The sequence below is a fragment of the Anabrus simplex genome, chromosome 6 (genome assembly GCF_040414725.1).
Source record: "Anabrus simplex isolate iqAnaSimp1 chromosome 6, ASM4041472v1, whole genome shotgun sequence".
Taxonomy (NCBI): Eukaryota; Metazoa; Arthropoda; class Insecta; order Orthoptera; family Tettigoniidae; genus Anabrus; species Anabrus simplex.
The window spans coordinates 83,059,932-83,086,895 of record NC_090270.1 but is presented as its reverse complement, the minus strand read 5'-3'; the positions used below and the strand labels follow the sequence as shown (position 1 = coordinate 83,086,895).

The 26,964-nt window shown below is 39.6% G+C and overlaps 1 protein-coding gene across 3 annotated transcripts in view; it reads right to left on the bottom strand.

The window, feature by feature from the left end:
- LOC136876126 (oxidized purine nucleoside triphosphate hydrolase) overlaps window positions 1–26,964 on the bottom strand; it is a 131,071-nt gene that overhangs the window by 24,849 nt on the left and 79,258 nt on the right. For all 3 annotated transcript variants that reach the window (XM_067149815.2, XM_067149817.2, XM_067149816.2), the window contains exons 3-4: window positions 25,355–25,500; window positions 6,360–6,502 (exon numbers count right to left, since the gene is read on the bottom strand). In XM_067149815.2, the coding sequence (XP_067005916.2) occupies window positions 6,360–6,502; window positions 25,355–25,500 (289 nt within the window). The remainder of the gene's footprint in view (window positions 1–6,359; window positions 6,503–25,354; window positions 25,501–26,964) is intronic.

Sequence of the window (26,964 nt, the reverse complement as noted above, 5' to 3'; positions counted from 1 at the left end):
CAGCAACAATGCTACTACATTTGTTGGAGCTGATAGAGAATTAAAAGATCTTCACCAATTCATGGCATCACAGCAGCATCAAGAGGAATTTGTAAGCAATCTCGCAAACAAGGGTACCAACTGGCACTACATTCCACCTCATTCACCCCATTTTGGAGGATTATGGGAGGCTAGCATGAAGTCAGTTAAATATTATTTACGTCGAGTTGTCAGAAACTCATTGTTAACATTTGTAGAACTTCGAACTGTGCTCACACAAATTGAAGCCTGTTTAAATTCTTGTCCACTTACAGTCCTATTCTCAGATCCTGCTGACCCTCAACCCTTAACACCAAGTCATTTTCTTACCGGAAACGGTTTAAATTTCTTTCCTGAATCCAGCCTGGCTCTTGTACCTAGCAATAAACTTTCAGCATGGCTGCAGCAAATGGTGCAACAATTCTGGACCAGATGGCATAAGGAATACTTAACCCAACTACAAAACAGACCAAAGTGGGCCTCCCAGCAACCAAGTACAACTTGGAGCAGTGGTAGTTATCAAGGAGGACAATTTACCCCCACTTCACTGGAGACTAGGTGTGGTTGAAGAACTTCAGCCAGGTTCTGATGGACTTGTGTGAGCAGTTACCATAAAAACTGCTTATGGAAATTTCAAGAGACCAATGGTGAAATTGTCCCCCCTTCTCACCGAGTAGTGTTTTTTTAAAATGGCAATATGATTCCTTACAATGGCAGTGGGGTGACTGGCGTATAAAGTTGCATTTGTACTTATTTTGTGCAGGATTTGAAGGTTAATTTCATTCTTTGGTCAGTCATTTAACACGATGAACAATTCAAAAACTTTCATTGTGCAGATGTGAACAAAACTGAATGCATCAACCTGCACACCAGTGTACAGTTATATTTCACTTTATCTATGTTAATTAGTGACTGAAGTTAATTTAAGAGCAACATTTTTTATGTATTCGTACTCTGATGACATTTTCGTGTTTTTATGTTAGTGTTATTTAATTGAAACTGTATTTTGTCTTGACTGAATGCAATCAACATAGGGGAGAATGTTTTGTCCTCTCAGATAAAATTTATACAGAGCACGCTCTTGTCAGCGTCTCGTCTGAGTGACCAGAATGCATCTGGTTTCCAGCAATTACAAGACAGACTTGATAGTGACAACATGTCATCTAGACACACATTCGCGATCACATGGCGTCAAACTTAATCGATAACCATCCAAGACATTTCATTTTATTCTTTAAGATGTAAATACTATTTGTTTTTGTTAATAATGAATACTTTAAATAAAAGTTTTTTAAGTTTAATATTGGTAAATGACTTGGCCCTATGGTTAAACCACGTGCTTAACCAAACTATAGTCCACTACCAGAGTAATTATTGCTGTTTAGTATTACAATATGTGTGCTACAGTATTCAGTTCGTCAATCCAACACAGTCCATGATGAAAATCTTGATGACACTCATGTCCACACTGGTAGGTGTGCTATTTACCAACTGATGAGCCCAAATTAGTACACTGAGGCGAAATGCTGGCAACTGGGAATGAGTTTGCTGGAAAATTTATAATGTGCAATAATGGACCAACTATATAATTTACTCATTTGGGACAAATACTTCAGGTTCCCTATGGGAAACAACACCTATATCACAAAACATTATACCGTAAATTTAAAATAGAGCACAAGGTATTGTATAACGTTCAATCGTGACTTGCTTGGTCTTGAGAAAGAACATTTATACCCTTGTAAATGATCGAGGTGGACATCTATAAATTGAGGTGGCGAGATCAAAAATGGGACTAGTCATCATTTTGGTGCTATATGAGTTATTACTGTGGTTCTTATCTTTATATGATTCCCCATCTGTTGATGCTAAAATGGGACTTGTTCAGTAACTGTCCAAACCTGTCTAAACCAGTGTTGAAATTTTGTGTCGTGCAAAAGTGAAGTTTGGGACAGTGATCAGGAGTGAAATCTGGCGTCCAAATCAAATATGAACATAGTCTTCTGACTAAATACTTTGGGTTGGTTAGTAAGAAAATCCCTTGTATTATCCCTTCCATGTTACAAGCCAGGATACTGATAAGTTATTGACTTGTCTTTGCATGGCAGCGTTGATTCTGATATATATGTTTTGTTATATGACGCATGTTTATACACTTACTTGGAATGCATATTAATATGCTTAAATGATTAAAAACACATTTTCCTATAAATCTGTACGAATGTTTGAATTAAACTTTATTTTTTGTAAAATGAGCTGTTTAAAAAAACGGGACTTGTCAGTCATTTTCTATATCAGTTCCCTAGTATCTGTCTCTATTATTTATTTATTTTAATATTTTAGCCAACATAGGACGACCTTAATCAGGTTTACGGAGGTTTTTCTTCTTTTTCGTCAGCCCAATACTGTTTCATCCTTCCTGAACATAATTCTCTTTCTGATTCTGGAATCTCTCTTCCCATTCTGTGCTTGTTGATTTTTGCCTGTAGTCTAGTGTGTTTCTCTTTCACTACCTTGAGTGTATTTGTTTTGTATTTTAAATCTTCTATTGAAATATGTAATTCTCTCATGTCTTCTTTAAGTTCTGTGATCCATCTAATATTATTCTTACCTTTTTTCTTTGCTATTTGCTTTACGTCGCACCGACACAGATAGGTCTTATGGCGACGATGGGACAGGGAAGGCCTAGGAGTGGGAAGGAGGCGGCCGTGGCCTTAATTAAGGTACAGCCCCAGCATTTGCCTGGTGTGAAAATGGGAAACCACGGAAAACCATTTTCAGGGCTGCCGACAGTGGGGTTCGAACCTACTGAAAATGAAAACCTACAACCTGTTTTCCAGTCAGTGACTGGGTCAGGGATGTAATGAATGAATCATATATAGGCTGTTATTACGATGGGGTCGCCACTCCCAAAGTGATATATATTAATGAATGATAGATGCTACAAAATGAGAATGGAGTGTGTTGCTGGTATGAAAGATGACAGGGAAAACCGGAGTACCCGGAGAAAAACCTGTCCCGCCTCTGCTTTGTCCAGCACAAATCTCACATGGAATGACCGGGATTTGAACCACGTTATCCAGCGGTGAGAGGCCGACGCGCTGCCGTCTGAGCCACGGAGGCTCCTTCGAACCTACTATCTCCCGAATACTGGATACTGTTACATGTAATTAATCTCATAATAGAACCGTATTGAGGACAATATATTAAAATTATTAAATTAAAATTAAAATTAAATTAAAATTATAAAAATTATAAAATCCTGAGTAGGTGGTTGTTATTAAAAGGATTTTATAATTTTAATACTGGATACTGGCCGCACTTAAGCGACTGCAGCTATCGAGCTCGGTATTCTTACTCTTACTCTTCCACAATTTTTCCATTATTTTTCTACTGATTCTATTTTCTGGTGACTGTATTAGATGCCCTAAGAATGATATTTATTTCTTTTTCATTGTGCTAGTCACAGGTTCTATTTCTTTATAAACTGTTTCACTGGAAGCAGTCTCCAGACTCTATTTACTTGATAATTTTTATTTAAACAGATTCCCACTATTCTCCCTTCTAACTTGAGTACTCTATCTATTGCAACTGTGTTTGTTGTTTTTAATATGTTTCACATGCATATTTAATTTGTGGCTGGGTGACTTGTTTTGTAGTGTTTCAATTTGGTTTTCATTATATGTATTCTTGGTAACACATTGTGCTGCAACCAGTTTATCTATTCTATTTTACCATGCTGGTATCTTGTTCAGGATATATGTGATTACTTCAACTAAATGTTTAAAGTTTTCTACAATTTTTATTTCTTGGTCTCCCAGCTTAATTTTGTTTGCAAGCGGAATTTGAGTTAGCATAATTTCTGTTTTTTTAAATTAAATTTTCAAACCAATATTTTGAGCTATTTCCTGTAAAGATTTTATTTGTTGTTTTGTTTCCTGGATATCATTGGCCAGAAGAGCTTGATCATTAGCAAATCCTAGACAGTTCAAATGTGTTATCCTTCTGGATTCCAATTTTTATATTTTTCGACTTGTTCTTGTACCATTCGCTCATAACGTACTCTAGTGCATAGTTAAAACGAAGAGGTGACAATCTGTCACCCTATCTTAAACCAGTTGTTACGAAGAATGTTTCAGAAAGTTCTCCTCTGAACTTAATTTTAGAAATTGTATTAGAGTAAGTTCAATCAATTTCATTAGCTTTGGGTGAAGTCCAAAATGTCTTCCAATTTTTAATAATGATGGTCTGTGGATGGAGTCGTAAGCTTTCTTGAAATCTATAAACGTTATTGAAAGGGGATTGTTTTGTTTTCTGTAATATGCCATGACTAGCTTCAAAGTTATTATTTGTTCAGAACAGCTTCTCCAAGGTTTGAAGCGTTCTTGGTATTCACCTAACTCTTGATCAAGTTGTTCTTTAATCTGATTATGTAGTATCTCAGAGAAAATCTTATATGTGCAGTCAAGGATGGAAATACCTCTGTAGTTGCCTGGATTACTTCTTTCACCTTTCTTATAAACTGGATTAATTATAGCTATTGTCCATTATGGAGGGATGTCTGAGTTGCACTGCCAGCATATTTCCACGTCTTTGTAAAAATCTGGTCTTCTCCAAATGCTTTTTGCTGTAGGTGGGTTTATATTTTCTGGTTTAGTTTTATCGGGGTATGTGTATCAATGAATAAGAGCTTTTCAGGTTCATCACTGTTCAAGAGCTTGTTAAATGCTTCCGCCATGATTTCTGAGTTTTCCTTATTGTTATGTGCTATTTTTCCAACTTTATTTTTCAACAATCAGAGGTCCACCAGGCATGTCTTTTCCTTGGATGGAGCTAGATCTCCTGCATTCTGTTAAAGAATTGGTATTAGGTCATTTAAATTGTCTGTTAGTCTTGTAGCTCCTATTTTTTGCTGATACTGGGCATTCTGGATTAACAGATGAGGGTCGTATGTCCTTTTCTCTCCAACATATTTTTTATATGACTTTAATTTTCCTAATGAGCATGTAGGGTTAACTATAGAGTGTAGGAATATTATTATACAGAATTATATACAAAAATTGATATATCTCAAAACTAGCATTCAGTGACATGTCCTGTTTTTGATCTCAGCACCTCAATTATTACAAAGATGAATAGTAGCCCAGTAGGTGTTAATCTGTCGATATGGATCATACCAGATGTCTGTAAAAAAGAGGATAGAAAGTGAAAAAATCTGAACCGCTGTGGTGAAAGCTGGACAAACATTTTCAACTTTATCATGGACTGATTTTAATGTGTTGCCTCTCTCTTTTAGATGTCCTTTGATATTTCAATGTTTTATTTGTAATGACCAGCCCGGCCATTTAAGTGCCGTGCTGTTTCCAACTCCTGTTGTACATCACTGGATATTCTTGATCACTGCCTCTAAGGTACTGAACTTTAAAAATCTGAAACTCTGTACAGACCTTTACATCTGTACAAGATAGTGTTAGATCACGTGGTGAGGTGAAGCACTAATCACCTGACTGACATATATGATAGTCTGTTTGCAAACATTAAAAAAAAAATTCTTGGAAATACAGAAATTCACAAAAGGCATACTATCAGCTGAATATTTATACCTGAATTAGCTGTGACTGGTGGCGAAGTTGGCCCATATAGCAGATCTGTATCGGGTACTAAAACTTCTTCCGGATTGCATTTTGCAGATAGTTCTTCAAATTCACTGTCACCTTTACTTTTCCTTTCAACAGGAATATGGTAAATCCATCACCCAACTTGTTATTTCATCTATTTTCAAACATCCCTTGTAAGCCGTAACTTCTTGTCTATTTCACAATACACTAATCAACACTCACAATATGTGCTTAGAAACACAACAAGGTGTCCAGAATTATCCACCTCAACTTTTGTTGAAAATAAATAGCAGACACATGGTCTACATGTAAGCAGGGTAAAATGTATACCCTCTTTGAGATATATTTAATTTATCTGTCATCCACAGGTTAGAAGCATAACTACGACAAAATATGCAACTGGAGCTCTGTTTAAATTTTGTTAGCCCCCCATGAAAAGATTATCCGACTCTAGTTGGATATGGTCTCCCACGATTGATATTCACTATCTGAGGTAGGTTGGATATGGGAGCAAACACATTAAAATAACACTTGCGATCACCAATGTTACAAATTTCAATTTAGCAGATGTGCTAAAACTTAGACAATTATGCAACATTCCTAAACTTGTAAAAATTACAAATTTCCTTCTCATAGAAGACTTCCACACAACACATGTGATTGCTGACACAGGTTTATGAAAACAGTACAAATTATCTAACAAAATAAATAAATGTTACAAACCTTCTGTCTCCCTTAGTCTTCCAAAAAACACTTTGGCTGACAGTACATGCACATGGAATCTCTTTTTCCCATTATTTAGGGTTAATTCTATTAAACCAAGAAGTTTCATTTTTCTACCGACCATACCGTAATCATACAAATATCTGCAAATATGGAAATAAAAAATGACAAGCAGTGTATAATAACATGAAACAATATAAACACTGGAAAGATATCAATGAATCAAACTTGGTTTACACAGATCTGACTTCACATGCAGGAAGGATGAATCTCATAACACATACTGTAGGTTGGATAAAATGTGTTAGCAACACTGCTTGAATTCGTACCTGGCTTTATTGACAGAGAAAAGAACAGTTAACAATGCTTCAATATACCCCACCCTCTGACACATGTTGTACGCTGTCAGCATGTCAATCACTGGTGGTGTTGTACAGTGACCACTCTGCAACACAGATGATGGTTTTTTGTGTTATTATGCTTGCTGCAAAAGAGCTCTTTCATTGTGAAGAGATCAGAATTGCATAGCAATCCAAGAACAGGAAGCACCCCAGATCACCTCAGCCAACAAAAGCACAACCTACACAAAGTGGTGGTGTAAAGGGGACATTCAATATGACACGACATCAACGGGGTCAAACTGTGCCATCCTCTATCTTACAGTTGATGTAACTTACTAGTGCCATTATTGCCATTCTTTAAGAACACCACCTTCATTCTATACTCAGGAAAAGAAGATGGCACTTGCTGTTTAGGGCTCTCATCATCATTCATGAAAGGCACTGTGTCACACTGCAAATACCGTGAATGTTCCCGGTGTCACTGGTGATGATAAGTACTGGAGCAACCACCGTATTCACCCTATGCCAACCTGTGCGATTATGAACCCTTCAGAAAAAACTAATAAACCCCTTTGCAGGAAGCATTTACAACACAAGAGAAGCATCATCTGTATCGAACAACAGTCACTGTGGGACATTGCCAAAGATGGACGAGCTAATGGTGAAAAACATCTTCATAATTGTGGCAGAAGGTGGTAGAATGGGAAAGGTAAGGTGGAGGGAGTACATTGAAACAAAGTAATTAATGTTTTCTCTGCTAGTAAAGCCAGATACATAAAGCAGTGATGCTATTACTTTTTATCCAACCTAGGCAAGTATACGGTAGCTTCAAAAACTAAGGTAACAAGACCTTGCACAGAGAAACTTTATTTTATAGGCAGATATAAAGATATGCAGTAGTAGGACCCTGAACATAGTCACCAGTTTTGTCCAAGCACTTGTTCCAATGGTACACAAAGTATCAATGTTGGCATGGAAGAAATCTGCATCCACTTCCTGAAGCCACATCATGACAGCATGCTGAAAGGCCACAATGTGACTGAATTGCCTACTACCCAGGTGCTTCTTCAACAGTCCGAAGAGATTTTAATCACTGGTTTTCAGGCAGGGCTGTAGGGAAGATGGTATAGTACCTCCCACTGGAAGTGCCATAACAATTCACATGTGTTGTTGGCAGTGTCTGGTCTGCTATTTTAATGGAGTAACACAATGCTGTTTTTTTTCTGCGAACTGTTGTCCACAAACATTCCACTGTTTCACAGAGACTGGCAGCATTCACTGTCCCTCTCCTGGTGAGGAAATCAACCAGAAACATGCCCTTGTCATTGTCTGAAAAGACTGTCACCATAATTTTCTTCGCTGATGGACCTGTTCGGACTTTGTAAGTACGGTGTGAGGTGGGGATGAGAGGTGCTTCCATGACATGGATGCTCACTTAATTTCCAGTGACGCATGATCACCCATGTTTCATCTCTTGTAATGATGGTATTCCTTCCACATTAAACCGCATCAAGTGCATTAGAGACAAACTCATCTGAATGGCTTTCTTATCTCTAAAGTGCCTTGGAGTGCACTGTGAATATGTATCCAGCTGCTCATAAATGATAGTGTGCACACTGCCCATTGAAATGTTGAGTTCATTATCAATATTACCAGGTCAAACGTGACAATCATCCTGGAACAGACCTTCAATAAGGCACAGTTGTCATCTGTGATCAACGTGTTTGGCCAGCCAGATCATTGCTCATCTTACACATCTGTCCTGCCGTTACCGAACTCAGTGCGCCAATGCTAAACCCTTTTCCATGGCATGATATTTGGAACGTACACCTCAACAAGCTGCTGCTGAATTTTGCTGATGAAATACCCTTCCAATCCAAACAGCAGATCACACTATGCACCTCCACATTTGACCATGTTGTCATACACACAGTCAACTTTCAATTTATACTGCAAGGATCTGAAGCAACATATTCAGCATTTAATGGCTGCACGATAACGCTGTGGTTTCTTGCTTTGGCCCTGGCGAAAAAGTCCAACATGTCACCTGTGTGAGCTCTTGATAACTTATTTTTTGAAGCACCTTTGTATAAAGTTTAACAGACCAACTGAATACAGTTTGATACCATTTTCTGCACAATATATTCAACTAGTAAGTGCTTCAGAAATCTATTAATGTTCTGTGAATACCGGTAGCTTTAAGAAACTTTTAGGAGGATGTATTTTATTTATTTAGTGTGTGGCTTTTAGTGGTGTCAGATGACATATTTAGCTCACCTACTGCAATTTTTATTTTATTTGATGCCCATCCTGCACGTCAGTGCACGGTGGTGGTGGTTTTAGGAGGAAGTACAACTAGGTAACTATCCTCTCTGCATGAGTAACGTGGAAATAATTAAAATAAAATTTAAAAACTGTATTAAACGGAGAACTTTGAAAATCAATTTTAAAAAAGAATTATAAGTAAATATTTAAAAAAAATACTAAGTTGAAAGGAAGTTGAAAACTTGAAACTTAAAAGCCCTCTATTATACATATGAAGCGAATAATGAGATCAGCAGTACTCTCATTATCAGCTAGTATGAGTTCAAGTGCCTTCTGCAGGCCGAGGTTCCATCTTATGCCAGAGAGATCAGCGCACTTGGAGAGGATGTGGTGGGCCACGGTGAATTCAGCACTAAAAGAACGCATTGGGGTTCTTCCCTCTTTAGGAGGTACGAGTGCATACACATTCCATAACCTATCCGCAGCCTACATAAAATTACGGCCTCTCTCTGTGATGGCCAGAAAGAGGACTGGCACATGGAAGTTATCTTCTTGATTACTCTCAGCTTGTTGGGAGTCTGGATAGCTAGCCATTCCGATTCCCAGGACGCCAAGAAGGTTCGATGTAGGTGAGAACAAATATCCCTAGCAGTACGTTAACAGGTGTGTGGTAAAAGTACTGCTTCTTTCGCAGCATCGTCCGCAAGTTCCACTTCCTGCAATTCCAACATGACTTGGGAGCCACACGAATGTGATTTTTGTGCCAGCATCACACAACCTTGCTACGAGGTCATGAATCTTCGGCATCAGTGTGTGTTGTGGGAAAGACATGTCAATAGACTGCAGAGAATTTAGCAAGTCTGTACACATGAGAAAGTGGTCTCCTTCGTCAAACAGTGCAAACTGCAGAGCTTCTAAGATGGTGAGGAGCTCCACAGTATACATGCTATGGACACTAGGAAGCGAGATATTCGTTCTTATGTGAGCAACCCACATTTTCACTGATCAGAACACCATCTGTGAAGACATACCATGCGGCCGGATACTGGTGAACAAAGTCCTGGAAATACTTCCGATGAACAGAGGCAATGTTCAACTTCGATCCATGGAGTAGATCTAGGCATATATCCGGCCGCGGTACTAGCCACGGAGGTATTTCACTATGGGTCAGCTCAAGACAACTGCTGATAGCCACACCTAAGAATCAACAAATTTGACCATTTTTGATTTTAGTTGGTCCGTATTGATCAAGCTCGTATAAATACTATTAATTTATTTATTGATGCCTTTATTTGTGGCAAAGTTAGGGCTCTTGGCCCTCTCTTACACTTAACCACATTATGCGGCTTGATAATGAATACAACCTTAATACACTGTATATAACATTACTTAATACAGACTAAAACTAAAAGATCTACATCCTAAGTCTAAAATGAAATTAATTCAATATTAACTACTCTACGTGGAATTCATATAATAAAACAGCAATTTATGTAAACTTCTGGAACTATTTACTCAAGACATTCACTAACGCATTCATACATAACTACATAATATAGCCTACGTATTCAAGAGGAAATCTTTAGACTGTCTTTTGAAGGTAATTCATGAGGAGCAATTTCTAATTTCATGGGGTAAAGTATTCCATATTCTAGCGCCCGACACAAGGAAAGAATTACTGAAGGCAGATGTATGATGTGGAGGTATTGCAATTGTTGACCCAGAATGCGTGTCACGGTCATGAAAGGAAGATAGAAAACTGAAGTTACTGGAGAGATATTCAGATATATTTTCAGTAAAGAGTCGATAGATAAGGGTTGATACATGCTGATTTCTTTGCTGCTCTACTTTTAACCAAGAAAGTTGTGCATAAAAAGGGGATACATGTGAGGCAAAATTCAATGAAAACAAAAATCTAATGCAGGAGTTTAATGTTCTCTGCGGTTTCTTATTTTGTTCACTGGAAGCATCCACCAACACAACATCACAATAGTTAAAAATTGGAAGTATCAATGTTTGAACCAATCTTATTTTTAAGTTGAGAGGTAATACGTTCTGGTGAATCTTAAGGGGATGAAGTGATGAATGAACTTTCCCGCATACATTAGTGACATGCTCATCCCAGTTCAATATTTCATTTATAGTGACTCCAAGGCTTTTTACTGATTTACAGAATGGGATAGCAACACCATTTTGTTGAATAACTGGAAGTTGTAGACTGTGTAAATGGGTAAGTAGTTTTCTCTGCCCTAGTATGATAGCTTGTGTTTTCGTTGGGTTGATGGAAAGAGAATTCTCAGCTGCATAAGAGCTGACTGCTCTAAGTTTCGGTTGATAATTTCAATAGCTACATTTATGTCATTCACTTTTGTGAGGCAGTAAATTTGAAGGTCGTCGGCAACACAATGTCGTTGGTTATGGAGGTAGTAATAGTTAGGCCTGCCCTGTCAATGTATTCTCAAATTTAAGAATTTGAGAATTTTTTATATAAGCCACATCTAACTCATGACACAAGCTATCAAAATCTATTAAAAAATTATTCAAATAGTTTTTGTTTGATCCACCTTGCCAATACACTTTATTACAATTGAAAATTATTCATTCATACATGTTTCAGGAACATTGCACAATGTTCCCTTCATCTGTGAAGTCCAATCAAAGAATAAAAACAATATAACACTATCTTTTGTTTAGCCCACAATTTAAAGAAGTATTATAACATAATTCACCATATCAATGAATAAACAATCATTAGTGAAATATTATGAAAATTATCATTAGATAAAATTTTAATATTTTGATGATGCTGAATGAGAATACCTAAATAAATTTAAGATCTTCAAGTTCTTCTTCTTTTTTCCTTCTTCTTAAATGAATAACCACTAGTTTATACAATGGGTTCTCATCCGTACTTTCATTTAAACTTGATTCAATTTTTTTTTAAAAATCATGATAAATTTCTAAACCTTTGAAAACATTAATGAATTTTTCCTTTTTGGCCGAATGTATTAATTCCATGTCATTAGAAATGTCTGTAAATTTATGATTCGTTTCAACCATATGCTCTCCCATTGCCAAATATCTTTTATGTTTGACTGCATTAACGTGTTCTTTGTACCTTATAGCCAAACTTCTTCCATGCTGTCATATGTATCGCTGCCTACATGTCCGGCTTATCAATTCGTAAATTCCTGACTTATTAAAAATACATTTCTTCTCATTTTTTTTTTGCTATTTTGCTTTACGTCGCACTGACACAGATAGGTCTTATGGCGACGATGGGACGGGAAAGACCTAGGAATGGGAAGGAAGCAGCCGTGGCCTTAATTAAGGTGGGAAACCACCGAAAACCATCTTCAGAGCTGCCAACAGTGGGGTTCGAACCCACTATCTCCCGGATGCGAGCTCAAAGCTGCGCGCCCCTAACTGCACGGCCAACTCGCCCGGTCTTCTCAATTTTACCTGAACTGAAAATTATCTTCTTAGTATTATTATCAGTTTTGTATGCGACATTGATGTTCCTTTTTCTGAAAATGTTAGCCAGTTGATAAGAGTGCTTATTTCAAAAAGTCAGAACTGCAAATTTCTTTTTTCTCCTTTCAATCTTTAACTAAAGTTGTTTTTGGTTCATTTTTCATTCTATTTCTATTAATACATTTTCTGGAGTATCCGTTGTTACGAGCAATTTGGTGGGTTATATTTATCTCTCTATTATACTTCTTCTTAGACAAAGGTATGTTCATAGATTTAGACAAGACAATACAGTATCAAATCAAATACCTATTATGGTTAAGTTTATCAACAACAAGCTATCAATTCGAATCCCAACTGGTCATGTGGAATTCAGTCAGTTTTAGTACCTCTAGTGATATTGGGTACTCAAGGTGCGTTGATAGCCTGGATGTTTCAGCATTTCACAAATTTTGCCAGAGTACATGAAGAATATCTGCTGCCTCCTTATTCCTTATTCCTTGGTTCACCTGCTCCGTTGCCAGCCTGACTCCTCTAGGGTAAATACTATCTAAAACGTTCAGCGTAGATCTCTATGCTGAACCAATAGGCTGCAATACCGTAGTCAATATGGGAAACGACTGTAGTCATGTAAAAATGTAGCCGCACTGCATGGTCAGCACCCCTACTCCCTCCAAAGTGGCACTGAGAAAATTAAGCATGTTAATCTCTTCATGCAGGTTACCTTCAACTGACAGATGTGGGGCTGCCACATTAGTTGCTTATCAAAATGTAGACCCACGAACTTGTGGCTGTCTACCACTGGTAAGACACTTTTGCAAGCAGAGCTCCAGTTCTGGATGCACAAGCCAACATCAACAGAAGTGACAACTGAGGTTTTCACCATTGAAAATTGAAAACTATGTTGCAGGGCTCATCTGTTGACTCAGTTAATAGCTTGCTGTAGCTGTCTCTCAGCAAACGCCATCCTAGAGCTAAATCGTCTACATACAACGATGAAACAAGTGCAGGCCCAGCAATGGCAACTATGCCGTTGATATCAATTGCAAACAGTGTGACGCTCAGTACAGATCCCTGTGGTACTCTGTTTTCTTGAACGTACTATTAAGAAAATGCATTTCCTACTCAGCACATGAAGTTCTCAATAAACATTGGGAAATTTCCCTGAAATCCCCACGGGTGTAGAGTGGAGAAAATCCCAGATCGCCAGGTAGTGTCGTAAGCTTTCTCCATGTCAAAAAACATGGTGATTAGGTGTTCTTTCAGGAGAAATACATCCTAAATGATGTTCTCTAGTCTGATCAGGTGATCAGTGGCACTCAAGAGACATTGCTCTTCCATAGCCCAAACAAGTCACAGGTTCACCATCCTTTTAAAAGGCTAACAAAGGCCATATTAAGGCATATTGGCATATAACTAACCAAAAACATTGGATCTTTACCTGGTCTGGGAACTGGTATTACAAATACCTCATGCCACCGAGATGAAAACACTCCCTAACTCCATATTCTGTTGAATCAGATGAGGATAGCCTTGAGACATCGGTTACTCAAATGCTTAAGGATTTGATTGTTGATTTTGATTCGTGCAGGAGCCGTGTTCCTGCAAAGCGCAAGTGACTGCGGAATTCTCACTCCGTGAAAGGAATGCAAAGCACTAGAGGCAAGTGAGAGGTGATGAGCCTCTGCCTCGCGCTTGATAGGAAGAAATGCAGGGTCGTATTTTCTAGATTTGGATGTATTTGTGAAGTGAGATGCAATGTGATCCACAATGACTGAAGGAATTGTAATTATGTCTCCATTAATGGAGATTCTGGGGACTGATGGATTGTTCTGAACTCTGACAATATGGCAGAGATTTATCCACACTTGCAATAAAGGAGTATGTACCATCATGTACGACACATGGTTTTCCCAAGTGGATGTCTTACTCTCTACACTCAAGAAATGGGCTTTAGCGTGGAGGCGGTTGAAGGCAATATGGTTGGCCATTGTAGGATTCTGACAATGCTTAAAAGCCTGTTGGTGATCACGTATAGCTGCTGCAATTTCGTCAGTCCTCCATGGGACTTGTTTCCAGCAAGGAATGCTGGACAAGGAAGGCATTGCCCGCTTCTTCCATTACAACAAATGGTATTCTGGCTGCCACAGAGCGGGCACCTCCCTTCCTCTTGCTTGGAGTGGTCCTCAACAGACCCCAACACTTCTTCGGCCATTAATGCGCGTTCTGCAAACTGTGGCCAATTTGCCCGTCGAAGTAACCAGTGCTTCAGTACTTCAGACCGTCTTTGATTTAAGAGCATGAGAAATATTGGGAAATGGTCACTATACCAAAGGTCATCGTATACTTGTCACTGTAACAGGAGAACTAGTGTACAGCTGCACTAGTTGAGATCCAGGTGGGAGACTGTGCCATGCATGCTACTGAAGTGAGTAGGTTCCCCTGTATTGAGCATAGACAGATCAAACTGATTGATCAAGTGCTCAACAAGCCCCCCCCCCCCCCCACTAGTGCAGGACGATGGAGAACCCCAGAGGATGTTACAGGCATCCACATCTCCAAGCAAGAGGAAGGGAGGTGGTAACCGACTGATCAAGTCTTCAAGTTCATGCAAGTTAAGATTGTAGTCCAGTGGAAAGTACACGTTGCACACCGTTGTCATTACAGGCAATGTAGCGGGAAATGCAATTGCATCCAACTGAATTAGTAACGGCCCATCGTCAGTGAAGATGTTGGAGCAGACTAGGGTACAGATGCACCCCAGTTGTTGAGCCATCCGCAGCTACTTGGTCCTTGGAATAGAGACTAAATCCTCCTATAGTCTTGTCGTGTCCAGGCCTCAGAGGAGATTCCTGTAGACAGACTATGGTGGCCACATTGACTGATATCAATGGCCATAACTTAGCTCAGCAAAATGTACAACTATTGCAGTTGCATTGCAATAGTGCCATTGTGTGGAGGAGTAATGCAACAAAATCAGGACAATTACTTGTCCTTCTTTTGTCCACTTTCCTGCCATTCTCCGCCATAATTGTCATCACCATCCACAATGATGAGTGATCAGCCTCCATTTTCTCCTCAGATAAGAGAGGTACAGTGAATGGGGATTGAGCAGGAGGGTGTCGAGGCCTCTCACTCTTGTTCACCATTTCCTTAATATTTGGAGGAGGCTTCATGGGGGGTTTGCTGGGTTTTTGGGGGATGTGATGACCTTTGACTGGGCCAGAGAAGGCGGCTTCTCTGACTTTTTAGGGGAGTGCTGTGTCTTCCCCTTCTCCTTGTTGCTCTGGACATTTGTAGGAGGGCTGGAAGGTTCTCCTCCCCCGTCCTCTTCCTGGAGGGGAGGACTTCCCAGACGGACGTTTCTCGGATGTGCTCTTCCCGGACAACGTTGGCATTGATGCCGTTAAAGATTTCCCAGCAGGTGCCGTTACTTTCTTGTGCTCTCCAGTTTAAGAACTTGCAGTAGTTTGTTTGAGGCTGAGACTTGTCGATGCTTGCTGTGCACTGGTAGTCGGTATAAAACTCTGTTTTTGTAGCCTTTTTAGCAGAGATGCAAAACTCCAGAGCAGCCATGGATCTGAACTTTCTCTGGGTGTCTGGTAATATAGTTTATCCAGAGTTTTGATCTCCTGGATCTCCTCCTCCCTGAACTTGAGGCACTCCTTGGATATCGGAGCAAGCGCATCTGTGCAGATGACGTAGAGGTGTTAGTGTGCACTCGGCATCAGCATGCTCACCTTCCCCATACATTTTACAGGTTGTCAGACCTTGACATAGCAATGAGATGTGGCCAAATTTCTAGCAGCTGCAACACATCATTGCAGCTGGAATGTACAGACGTACAGTCAAACTGTACATTGAAACTTTGATACGTTCGGGCAGGGTCTGGGTTACAGGATGAAATCACCTGTATTGAACAGCTTATCATCGACATTGCCTCTTTAACCTTCCCATGTTTGTTACACTCCGAAGAGCAAGCTTTCTGATCATGACATCATTGGAAACCTTAATCAAATCCCTGCAGAAGATAACTCGTTTGCAGTTCAGAGATTTGTGCTTCTCGATGTTCACTTCAATCTCCCCAAATGATTTGGCTTTAGTAGCTGTCTAGACTGCTCAGCCATCAATGTCTTGATTAGTACGGGTCCATCACGAAGCTTACATATCTCGTCAACTTCACCACAAACAATTTCCTTGACTGAATGCTGATTAAGAAAGGACTTTCGTCTAGGAAACTTTTCCCATCGACCCTGAAAGCAGGTAGGAATCGAGGTAGACATTAGTCACTTTCATAATTCACAGGTACTGGAGTGTATCTCTCACGCTTCTTCACTTTAGAGGACGCTATTTTAAGGAGGCTAAGCTGAGAAAAAGAAGAGGGTTCCATTTTCGGTCCCACGATTAGCTAGGGAAGTAAACAGTCAACCTTCGACAGAGCCCCACATGCCGAGGTAAGGCTGCGTACTCCAGAGGTTGCCTGGTATCTGGAGGTGGGCCTCTAGCAACTATTCTCCCAGTAGCCACGCATCACCTCACCATGGCTTGAAATTTGTGACTGGGGAAGGATGAAACCTCCACAAACATGCACACATTCAGGAAATGAGGCAGAGAGGCTGGCAATCAGAGATGTGAAATTTAAGGTGGTTAGAATAGGAAAGAAAGAAATAGAAATGAAAAAAGAGCATACACACCTCTCGGGCAATTCGGGGGACACCTTGTTAGTCTGGCCCTACTCTGAGGTCAATCCAGCATGGGTGACCCTGAGCTGGCACAGCCCTCAGAACCAACGGATGCACAAACCTCCACACCGACGTCAAGTTCCTGGTGTCCCTATAGAGGGGGAGGGGGGGGTCTGGGTGTGAGATGATAATGACGTAGGGAGAGGGTAAAAACCGATGCTGGCACATAGTCTACTCCTGTTGAATAACACCAAGGGGTCTGCTCAAGGTTTAAGGTCCTTATAGTGAGGCAACATTTCTCTAAAGAAATCACAAAAGCTCAATCCACCAATTCAATACAGTACATCTGATATTAAATAATGTAACAAGTTTTGACCCCAATTGGGTCTCCTTCAGCTGAATAATTAAGGCAGATTTATAAGCTAGATAACATATTAAACAAGACAGAATACTAATTTATAACCCACATATTGATATTGGTCAACGAGTCCTAACACAAAAGTGCTAAAATGATGTAATTAGACATCATATTACAAAATAGGATAATGATATCTTTAGGCATCCGGTATAAATTAGCATTCTGTCTTGTTTAATATGTTATTTTAGCTTCTAGATCTGTCAATTATTCAGCTGAAGAATATCTTTACAAGAAATTTTGCCGAACTATAGTGTAAGTTGATATAGATCAAATCATGAAGTTTATCACATGTGATTAAATCATTATCACGGTGTCACATGCCCTCACATGAACACTGCGGAGAGGTTTGAAACTGAATCCTGGTTTTTGGCTGACTATCTAGTGATCAGAAATTGTACACCATCTTTCCTACCCAGATGGCCAACTTTCTGATGGTGAATGTTTTTTCGCCAACGTCACTCGAACTGGCTAACCACAGTGTTAGACCATAACGACTTGACACACTAATGATCATGGACTCCAGGAGGGCTTAGCTTGGTGAACTACTAACTCAAAGCTACGATTAACAAGGAAACGGACCAATTTCGCAAGCATGGGAGCAAACAGGATAAGTCAACAGCAAGGATAATCTCAACACATAGGAAGTAACCATCAACATGATGACTACAAATTAACAATAGTTTCCTCTAGTTGAGCTCTATGTTTGGTGGTGGTAGTAATCACAGTTTTGAGAAAAGTACAACGGAGCAACAACTCCTTGTAACACCAATCAGAGGAACAAAATTGAAGAGGCCAGACCTTTTGAAGAATGAAGACGTTGGCAAAAGAAAGTAATGGGCCACGAAAGGCGTGAAAAATGAACAACCACCTAGGCCCTGCAAATCAGTATCAGATTAAATGTTGACCGTGGGAGGTCAGGCAGGAAAGATGAAAGTGAGGAGCATGGCACAAGTAACTGGAAGCAATGACAGACTCAGCTAGAGCCACATCATTGTCAACCTACAACCCACCAAGATGACAGCCCCAGAGGGTTCCTCTTTCAGCTGCCTCTTACGACAAGTATTCTATCACTCCCATCCTCAGATGAATCTACTGATGTTTCTTCCTGGGTTATTTAACACAGACTCTTAACCAGCAGTGCTGTAGAAATTGAAATAGTTTTTAATTCTTCTTCCAGAAATTGTCATGGAAGCAGAAAGGCACATAGTAGAAAAAATGCATGATGCATCAGAATTTTTAATCCTAACAGATGACAAAAACAATACAATATTACATTCTATATACTTAACATTACTTCAATATCTGTCGATTTTAAGATGGAAGGGAGTCTGAATTTTGTCCTGAAAATGTAATCCTTAATGGTCCAGAAAATGTACGACCACAGGTCTCTCTATTTAAGCAGAACTACAAACATATGTGAACAGAGAGTGGAGTTCTACTACAGCCAGTCACTTACATTTAAATAATGTATAAAATCAACAATCATAACTTTGATACAGGAGCTAGATTTTTAATTTTAATGTTAATAATTAATGTTATTGGCTTTACATCCCACTAACTACTTTTTCGGTTTTTGGAGACGCCAAGGTGCCAGAATTTAGTCCCACAGGAGTACTGTTACGTGCCAGTAAATCTACAGACACTAGGCTGACGTATTTGAACACCTTCGAACACCACCGGACTGAGCCAGGATTGAACCTGCCAAGTTGGGGTCAAATGATGATGATGCTTGTTGCTTAGAGGGGCCTAACATCTAGGTCATCAGCACCTATGGTAGGAAATGAGACGAAATGTGATTACAATTTAAAAATAATAAAAAATTCATCCACTGACCAGAATTCAAAACGTGATGATGAGGAATGAGCTGATGAATATGAATTTAAAACAATCAGTGGATAAGATGCGCAATGACTCAAATTCCTAGAAACAATATCACTGACCAAGGGATTGTTTCCAAAGCCCAATCCTGAATCGATGATGCTTGTCTAAATGGGCCAATATCTTTGTCAACGATCCCGCATAATGGCAATTATCACTAGTAAAGGAGAACCATGGTATTCTCAAGTTGCGGTACTAATCAAAGGTAGCGTAAACTCAGAGCGTTCCAAATATTATGGTACTACTCACAAGTATTGTACCTCGTATAGGTAACGCAGACCTATGGTGTTTTTCACACAATGGCGCCAATGGAACCGATGAGTTTCCTCACCTAGGTGTACCAATCACAGGCGCTGGTTTTTCCATGGTGTTCCTCACATAGTGGGTACCAATCACAGGCAACGCAGACCCACGGTGTCGCTCATATAGTGGTACAACTCACAGGCTACGCCCAGACCAGTGGTGTTGCTCACGTGGGTACGACTCACGGGTACTGGGAATCCACATCCACACCTACTGCTGCTACGAATCACAAACCTACTGTGTACCTAATATAGTGGCACTACTCGCAAATAAAGGCGACCCATGGTGTTCCCCGCGTGATGGTACTAATCAAAAGTAGTTTCATGGTTCTAAGACAATCATCCCTTGGTCGCCCCTTTTAGTCACCTCTCATGACAGGCAGGGGATACCGTGGGTGTATTTTTCGTCAGTGTCCCCCACCCACAGGGGGTAGAGAGAGAGAGAGAAAACAGAATAAGTAAGAAGGGATCCGTCACATCGAAAAATGAAATAACGGATGAAGAAAGGCAAGGGCCACGAAGGGCGTGAAATCGAATGCTCTAATACCGCTGGGGTCAGAAAAGAACAAGAGTTGACCAAGGGAGGTCGCACAAGATAAACGAAAGAGAGGAGCCTGGCACAAGTAACTGGAAGCAATGCCAAGACTCAGCTAAGGGCTTCCTGGTCGCCAATCAACACTCCCAAGTAGAGAGCCCCTCTTACGACAGGCAGGAGATACCGCGGATGTATTCTACATGTGCGTCCCCCACCCGCAGGGGGTGTTGGGGTCAGAAATCCAGTGCCTCAACTGTCTGAGCCACTCAGCCAGACAATTTTTAATTTTGTTATTATAATGTTATTGTACACAACCTTAAACAAATTGCAGAAGACCTAGCTCCAATTAAACCACGTAAAAAACACCAATGGTGGAACAGTGAATGTGATGAAACAGTGGAGAAAAGACATCAGGCATGGCTATTACATCAGTCCCAAAAGACAGAAATATCCTATCAAAAGCTAGTAAAACAGAGAAAAGAAACTACCCAAGTCTTACGAAGAATAAAAAGACAACATCATAAGGACACCCTGCAGTTAATTGAAGAACAGTTCAGTAAAACTAAATCAAGGGACTACTACAAAACCTTCAGAAAGCAGCTCCAAAAATATGAACCCCCGACCCTACTGATGAAGGATGAAGATGGTAAGCTGGCCCATAACAATAAAGACAATGCAGAAATTCTGGCTAAACATTTCAACAAGCTTTTAAATTGATGGTTATGAATTTCATGTTTTTGGTCCGTATTGAACTGAGAATAATATATAAGTAATAATAATAACAACGTAAACGTTTCCACCTTTTCAATACTACAATATATTCACAAAATTACAAATTACACGGTACTAGTTTCGACCCATCTAGGGGTCATCATCAGCCGTATTGGAGCAAAGATCATTTGTGGCGAAATCCTAAGAAAATGTTATTTTAAAGAATAACAAGTGAACTTACTGATTTCCATGATTATAATTTTTACAACACCCCATTTATACTTTATTCTTTGTTAAAAACCTCTTAGTATGTATATTCCTTGTATTATTAACTATTACCATAACATCTCATTTCACTTGTTATTCTTTAAAATAACATTTTCTTAGGATTTCGCCACAAATGATCTTTGCTCCAATACAGCTGATGATGACCCCTAGATGGGTCGAAACTAGTACCGTGTAATTTGTAATTTTGTGAATATATTGTAGTATTGAAAAGGTGGAAACGTTTACGTTGTTGTTATTATTATTACTTATATATTAAGCTTTTAAATTGTGAGGAACCTACAGAACTCCTTCATTTGGACACCAACACCCCGATAAAAACATCACCAGAAAACATCAATCCCCCCACAATAAAGGAAGTCTACCAAGCTCTGAATAAATTAAAAAACTACAAAGCGCCAGGAGAAGATCAGACCTTTGCGGAAATCTGGAAATATGCAGGAACCTCAGCAGAAGTTGCCCTCCATCAACAACTTGTCTCTATCTGGATTAAAGAAGAACTACCAGAACACTGGACAACAGCCCTCATTCATCCTCTGCACAAAAAAGGGGACAAAACCGACCCTAATAACTACAGGGGAATCTCGCTCATAGACATAACATACAAAATATTTTCAATAATCATCCTGAATAGGATAAGTTTACAACTTGAGAAAGAACTAGGAGAATATCAAGGAGGTTTCAGACCCTGGAGGAGCTGTCCTGATCAGATCATGAGTCTTAAGTTGATAATGGACTATGACAGGAGAAGAAACAGAGATATGGTGACAACATTTGTAGATTTCAAGAAAGCTTATGATTGCATCCATAGAGAATCTCTGCTTAAAATTTTAAGACACCTTGGACTACACCCCAAATTAATAAACATGATAAAATTGACTCTCACCAATACCAAGTCGAAAGTGAAGTTTAGGGGTGAAACATCAGAGACATTTGAAATTAAAACTGGGCTACGCCAGGGAGATGGGCTCTCACCACTATTATTTAACTGTGCTCTAGAAATGGTAATGAGAGAATGGTTTAGAAAATGTCCCCCCAAAATAAAGATTGGCCGAAAAATCAAAACAAATTGCCTGGGTTTTGCTGACGATTTAGCATTACTAGCAGTGGACATAAAAGAAGCAAAAACCCAGATATCAGAACTTCAAAACATTGCAAATAAAATTGGCCTCAAAATGTTTGTCCAACCCTTGTCCCGTTTCCCTACGGGGTCGGGTATGAGGTGAGATGAATTTGTCGTGGCGGTTTTTTATGACCGGATGCCCTTCCTGACGTCAACCTCATCAGAGGAGTTAATGAGAGATGAAATGAATGACGTGATATATGATAGTAGGGAGAGGGTGAAACCCGGTGCCGGCACATAGCCTACTCCTGTCGAATAGCACCAAGGGGTCTGCTCAAGGCTTAACGTCCCCATCCGACGGACGAATCACCATCAACAGCGTCATATGCCCTCACTCCATATGAGCACTGCGGAGAGGTTTGGAATTTAATCCAGGCTTTTGGCACGCAATCTAGTGATTAGAAATTGTATACCACCACCTCCCCTACCCTGCCGGCCAACATTCTGATGGTGAAAATTTTTTCGACCAACGGGACTCGAACCGGCTAACCTCGGTGTTAGACCGTTTTAGACTTCAGCGCCTTAACGATCATGGCCACCAGGCGGGCTAAAATTGGCCTCAAAATAACATTTGAAAAAACAGAAATTATGCCCCAAAAACCAACACAGCTAAAAGAAGTCACCATAAATGGTAATAAAATCAAAATAGTAACTCAGTTTAAATATCTTGGAGAAGTAATAACACATAACTTAAATGAAAAAATCTCAATCCAAGTAAGAACAAATAGATTAGCTAAAGCACAAAAATTAACATGGGATATCTACAAAAAGAAATGTCTTTCAATAAATACAAAAATAAAACACTACAACACAGTTATAAAACCGGAAGCTACATATGCAGCAGAAACACTCTTTTACCTGAATAAACAATCAAAGACTGACAGACTTCAGAAAATTGAAAGGAGGATTGGAAGAACCTGCATCAACAAAAAATACCAGAAAGATGGACAGTGGCGGTTAATACCTAACAAAGTCTTGTACAAAGAGCTAGAACCCATTACAGATACTATGCGTAAGAGGAGACTGGGATTCTTTGGACATATCATGAGGATGCAGGACTCGAGACTTCTGAAACAACTAGTACAACACAATCTCGTCTCAAAAAATACCACAACAGGATGTAAATGGATCAGAGAAGTAAGAGAGGATCTGAAGGAAATAGGCCTTACAACAGAAGACACCACAAATAAGATAAAATTGAATACAAAACTCAAGAATACAAACCTCCGCTTTACCCTTACACAAAACAAACCAACAACACGCACATTTTCAACTGAGGAAAGGGCACGAAGATCGGAGCGTCTGAAGAAGTACTGGGAGGACCGCAAAGCCCGAACAATCCCTTCAAAGAGACCTGAATGACGGACTGACTAAAGTGATCCTATGTGGTCATAAAAGAAGAAGAAGAAGAATGTTATTGGAAGAAGAAGAATGTTATTGTAAGCCTCATAAAATAAATGTATGGTAAACTGGATAGAAATAAATCAAATACGAGGGCCATCCGGAAAGTAGTACCCGTTAGCGCCGCATGAAGCGCTGGCAACTTGAGCAGCCACTGGGCAAGGTCAGACCGCGTCAGTGGCTTGTCTGCCTGTTCTGTGCAAGGTTGCGTGACGCTAGCATTGCCTGTGTTGTGTCTGTGATCGTTTAAAATGTTTAAACAAATTGAGAACCCTGCCAGTTGTGAAGTGAGGGCCGTGATTAAATTTCTTAATGCACAAAACGTTCGATGTTGTGATATTCATTGCCAATTAACGGAGGTGTATGGAGACAATGCGATGGACGAGTTGTCTGTTCGGCGCTGGTATCGGAACTTCAACCTGGGGAGGGGGAATTCACACGACGAGGAGCGTTCAGGGAGACCATCTGTCATTACAGATGAACTGCTGAGAGCAGTAGACGAATGCGTGAGGAACGATCGGCGCGTCACAATTGATGAACTCTGTGAACATTTTCCTAATGTGTTCATTGTTCATGAAATTGTCAAAGACATCTGCATTATTCAGAAATCTGTGCAAGGTTGGTCCCTTGCATGCTTACAGAGGAGCACAAAACCAAGCGTATGGCTGCAGCACTGACGTTTCTGGGACGTTATTCCGATGAAGGAGACTCTTTCCTGACTCGCATCATTACTGGGGACGAAACACGGGTTTGTTATGCATCACCTGAGAGTAAACGACAGTCAATGGAGTGGCATCATGCTCATTCACCAACCAAACCAAAAAAATTCAAGACAGTTCTGTCCACCAGGAAACTCATGGCAACCGTTTTCTGGGATCGCCGATGTGTACTGCTCATTGATTTTATGGCCCGTGGAGACACAAGATTTGACAGCGATGAAGAACTTAAACGAGCCATGACTACGTATCTCAAAAAACAGATCAGATGCAAGGCTTTTCAGACTGTGCCTCTTATATAGGGCTTCTGATAAGTTCACCTGCATACACCCCAGCGTCAGTGGGTAGAGTCTGACACATCCCACTCTGATGAGTCTAGTGTCAGACCTAACACGAAACGGTGGTTAATAGAGCAAACGTCTGAAAAGCCTTACATCTGATCTGTGATATGCTCTATTGGTGGAAAAATATCTAATTCCCACATTGGGAACTTAGAATTTCCATACATACCTCAATACGTTGGCGGCAGAGGACTGTGAAGCTGGAATACAAAAACTCGTCCCATGTTATGACAAATACCTAAATTTGCTTGGAGATTATGTGGAGAAGTAGTGTAAAGTATGCTCTTTCCAATAAAAATGTGTATATTTGTTAATATTTACTCCTGTGTCTTTATTGCGCAAACGGGTATCACTTCCCGGATGGCCCTCGTAATATACAGAAAGACTTGAACAGGAACATATAATACGATAAAAGTAAAATAAACACTAGTTATGAACTGTCTTCAGATAGCTTATTAGTAATAATTATTATAAACGACAAACCTTGTACAAATATTAAACTTAGCTTATGCTGTAAATTTACTACCTGGCAGCTGCATCATATGGAGTCTCCCCAGGGTCTAAACTTCCTCCAATTCCAGTCATCATTCTAGTTTTCCTATTACAAACAAGTAGAATACTTCCCCTTGAGCGGAGAAATATCAATGAGTGTCGAATTGAGGGAATCTGTGACTAGAAAATAAAAAAGAACATGTTATACAAGAAGTAACACTTTTAAGGTGAAACAAGCATTGCTTCAGGGAACTTACATTAAAATCAAGTATATACGAATTACCAGTAATCAAATAAGAAATGATCTGTGGAATAACAAGATATCTGAAGTTAAGCAAGTCCTGTACAAGAACTATTCTATTCCTATAACCACTTATGGAAGGACTGTATCAAGAACAAAGAGATATGGGACAGACTGGGAATGGAGAATCTACAGGACAGAATAGAAAGACTGAAAAGGTATGACCATACAAGAAGGATGGAGGAAACGAGAATTCCTAGAACAAGCCCAAATGGACGGTAAATCAAAGCAGACCAGGCGTTAGGCCACGGAGAAGATGGATACAGAAAATGAAGGAAAGAGTGAAAAGAGTTGTTGATGTACTGAAAGTATTCAGAGGGGAGTAGTGGAAGAACAGGCAGAAATGGAGGTCACTGATTCATTTTTCTACCTGACAAAGAGTCTAATAATAAATTGGAGAAGAAGAAACCACTTATGGACTACAAATATGTACAATCTAAAAAAGAACAAGAAGTAGACTTCAAGCTGCAGAGGTGCCAAGAGACAGTTTCAAAAATACTGCTTCTATCAGGAAATAGCAAGCCACAGGCTCCTCTGTATACATCCATGGCAGGAAAAAAAAAAAAAAAAGTCCTCAAAAAATTATATTATTGTTTAAGAAAATTAGAAAGTACAGCTGCACTGGAACTTACCTTCTATATTTTTAAGAGTCCACATCACTTTTTGTTCTCCTGTCAGAAACATCTACACAGCCAAACATTACTTTGAAACACCAAAGGTACATTACATGAATTGTGACCAATATTTTGTAACAACATCAAGCACATTCTGTGTTGCCTGAAACAGTTAATCTTCAGAACAAAAAGATGGACACATCAGACATTGAAGTATTTCATGGTTTGTTCTTCGCCATATTCACACTTTATGTTGTCAGCATCTACGTAACCCAATCTTGTACGGTTGACTTCGGACCTACCCACTTCTGTCCTCAATCTATTCAAAGATTTCCATACACTCCAATTCCCATTGTAACCAGGTGGTAAATATTCCACTACTGTCACCTGTCCCGGGATGTTATGGATCTGGATTTTCCACAACTGTACTCTTGCTGATTCACGTGATCCAATTAGTTTTCGTGATGTTCACAGGAAACTTTTCATGGAATACAGTTTTTGAACTGGAGGTACATGGCCATGTAGTGGATAAGCACTCATTCTAATCTAGTCCTCTCCACATTTTACAACTACAGTACTTCTCTATGAATACAGGGTGGAGAAACCCTGTAAGCTGATAAATTCTGTCGACCGGTGTAGACCTTAAGCAAAATATTGCTAACCTAGAGGTCCTACTGAGGACCATGTCCACTTATTTGACATAAATGATGAATACCAAACTGGACACAT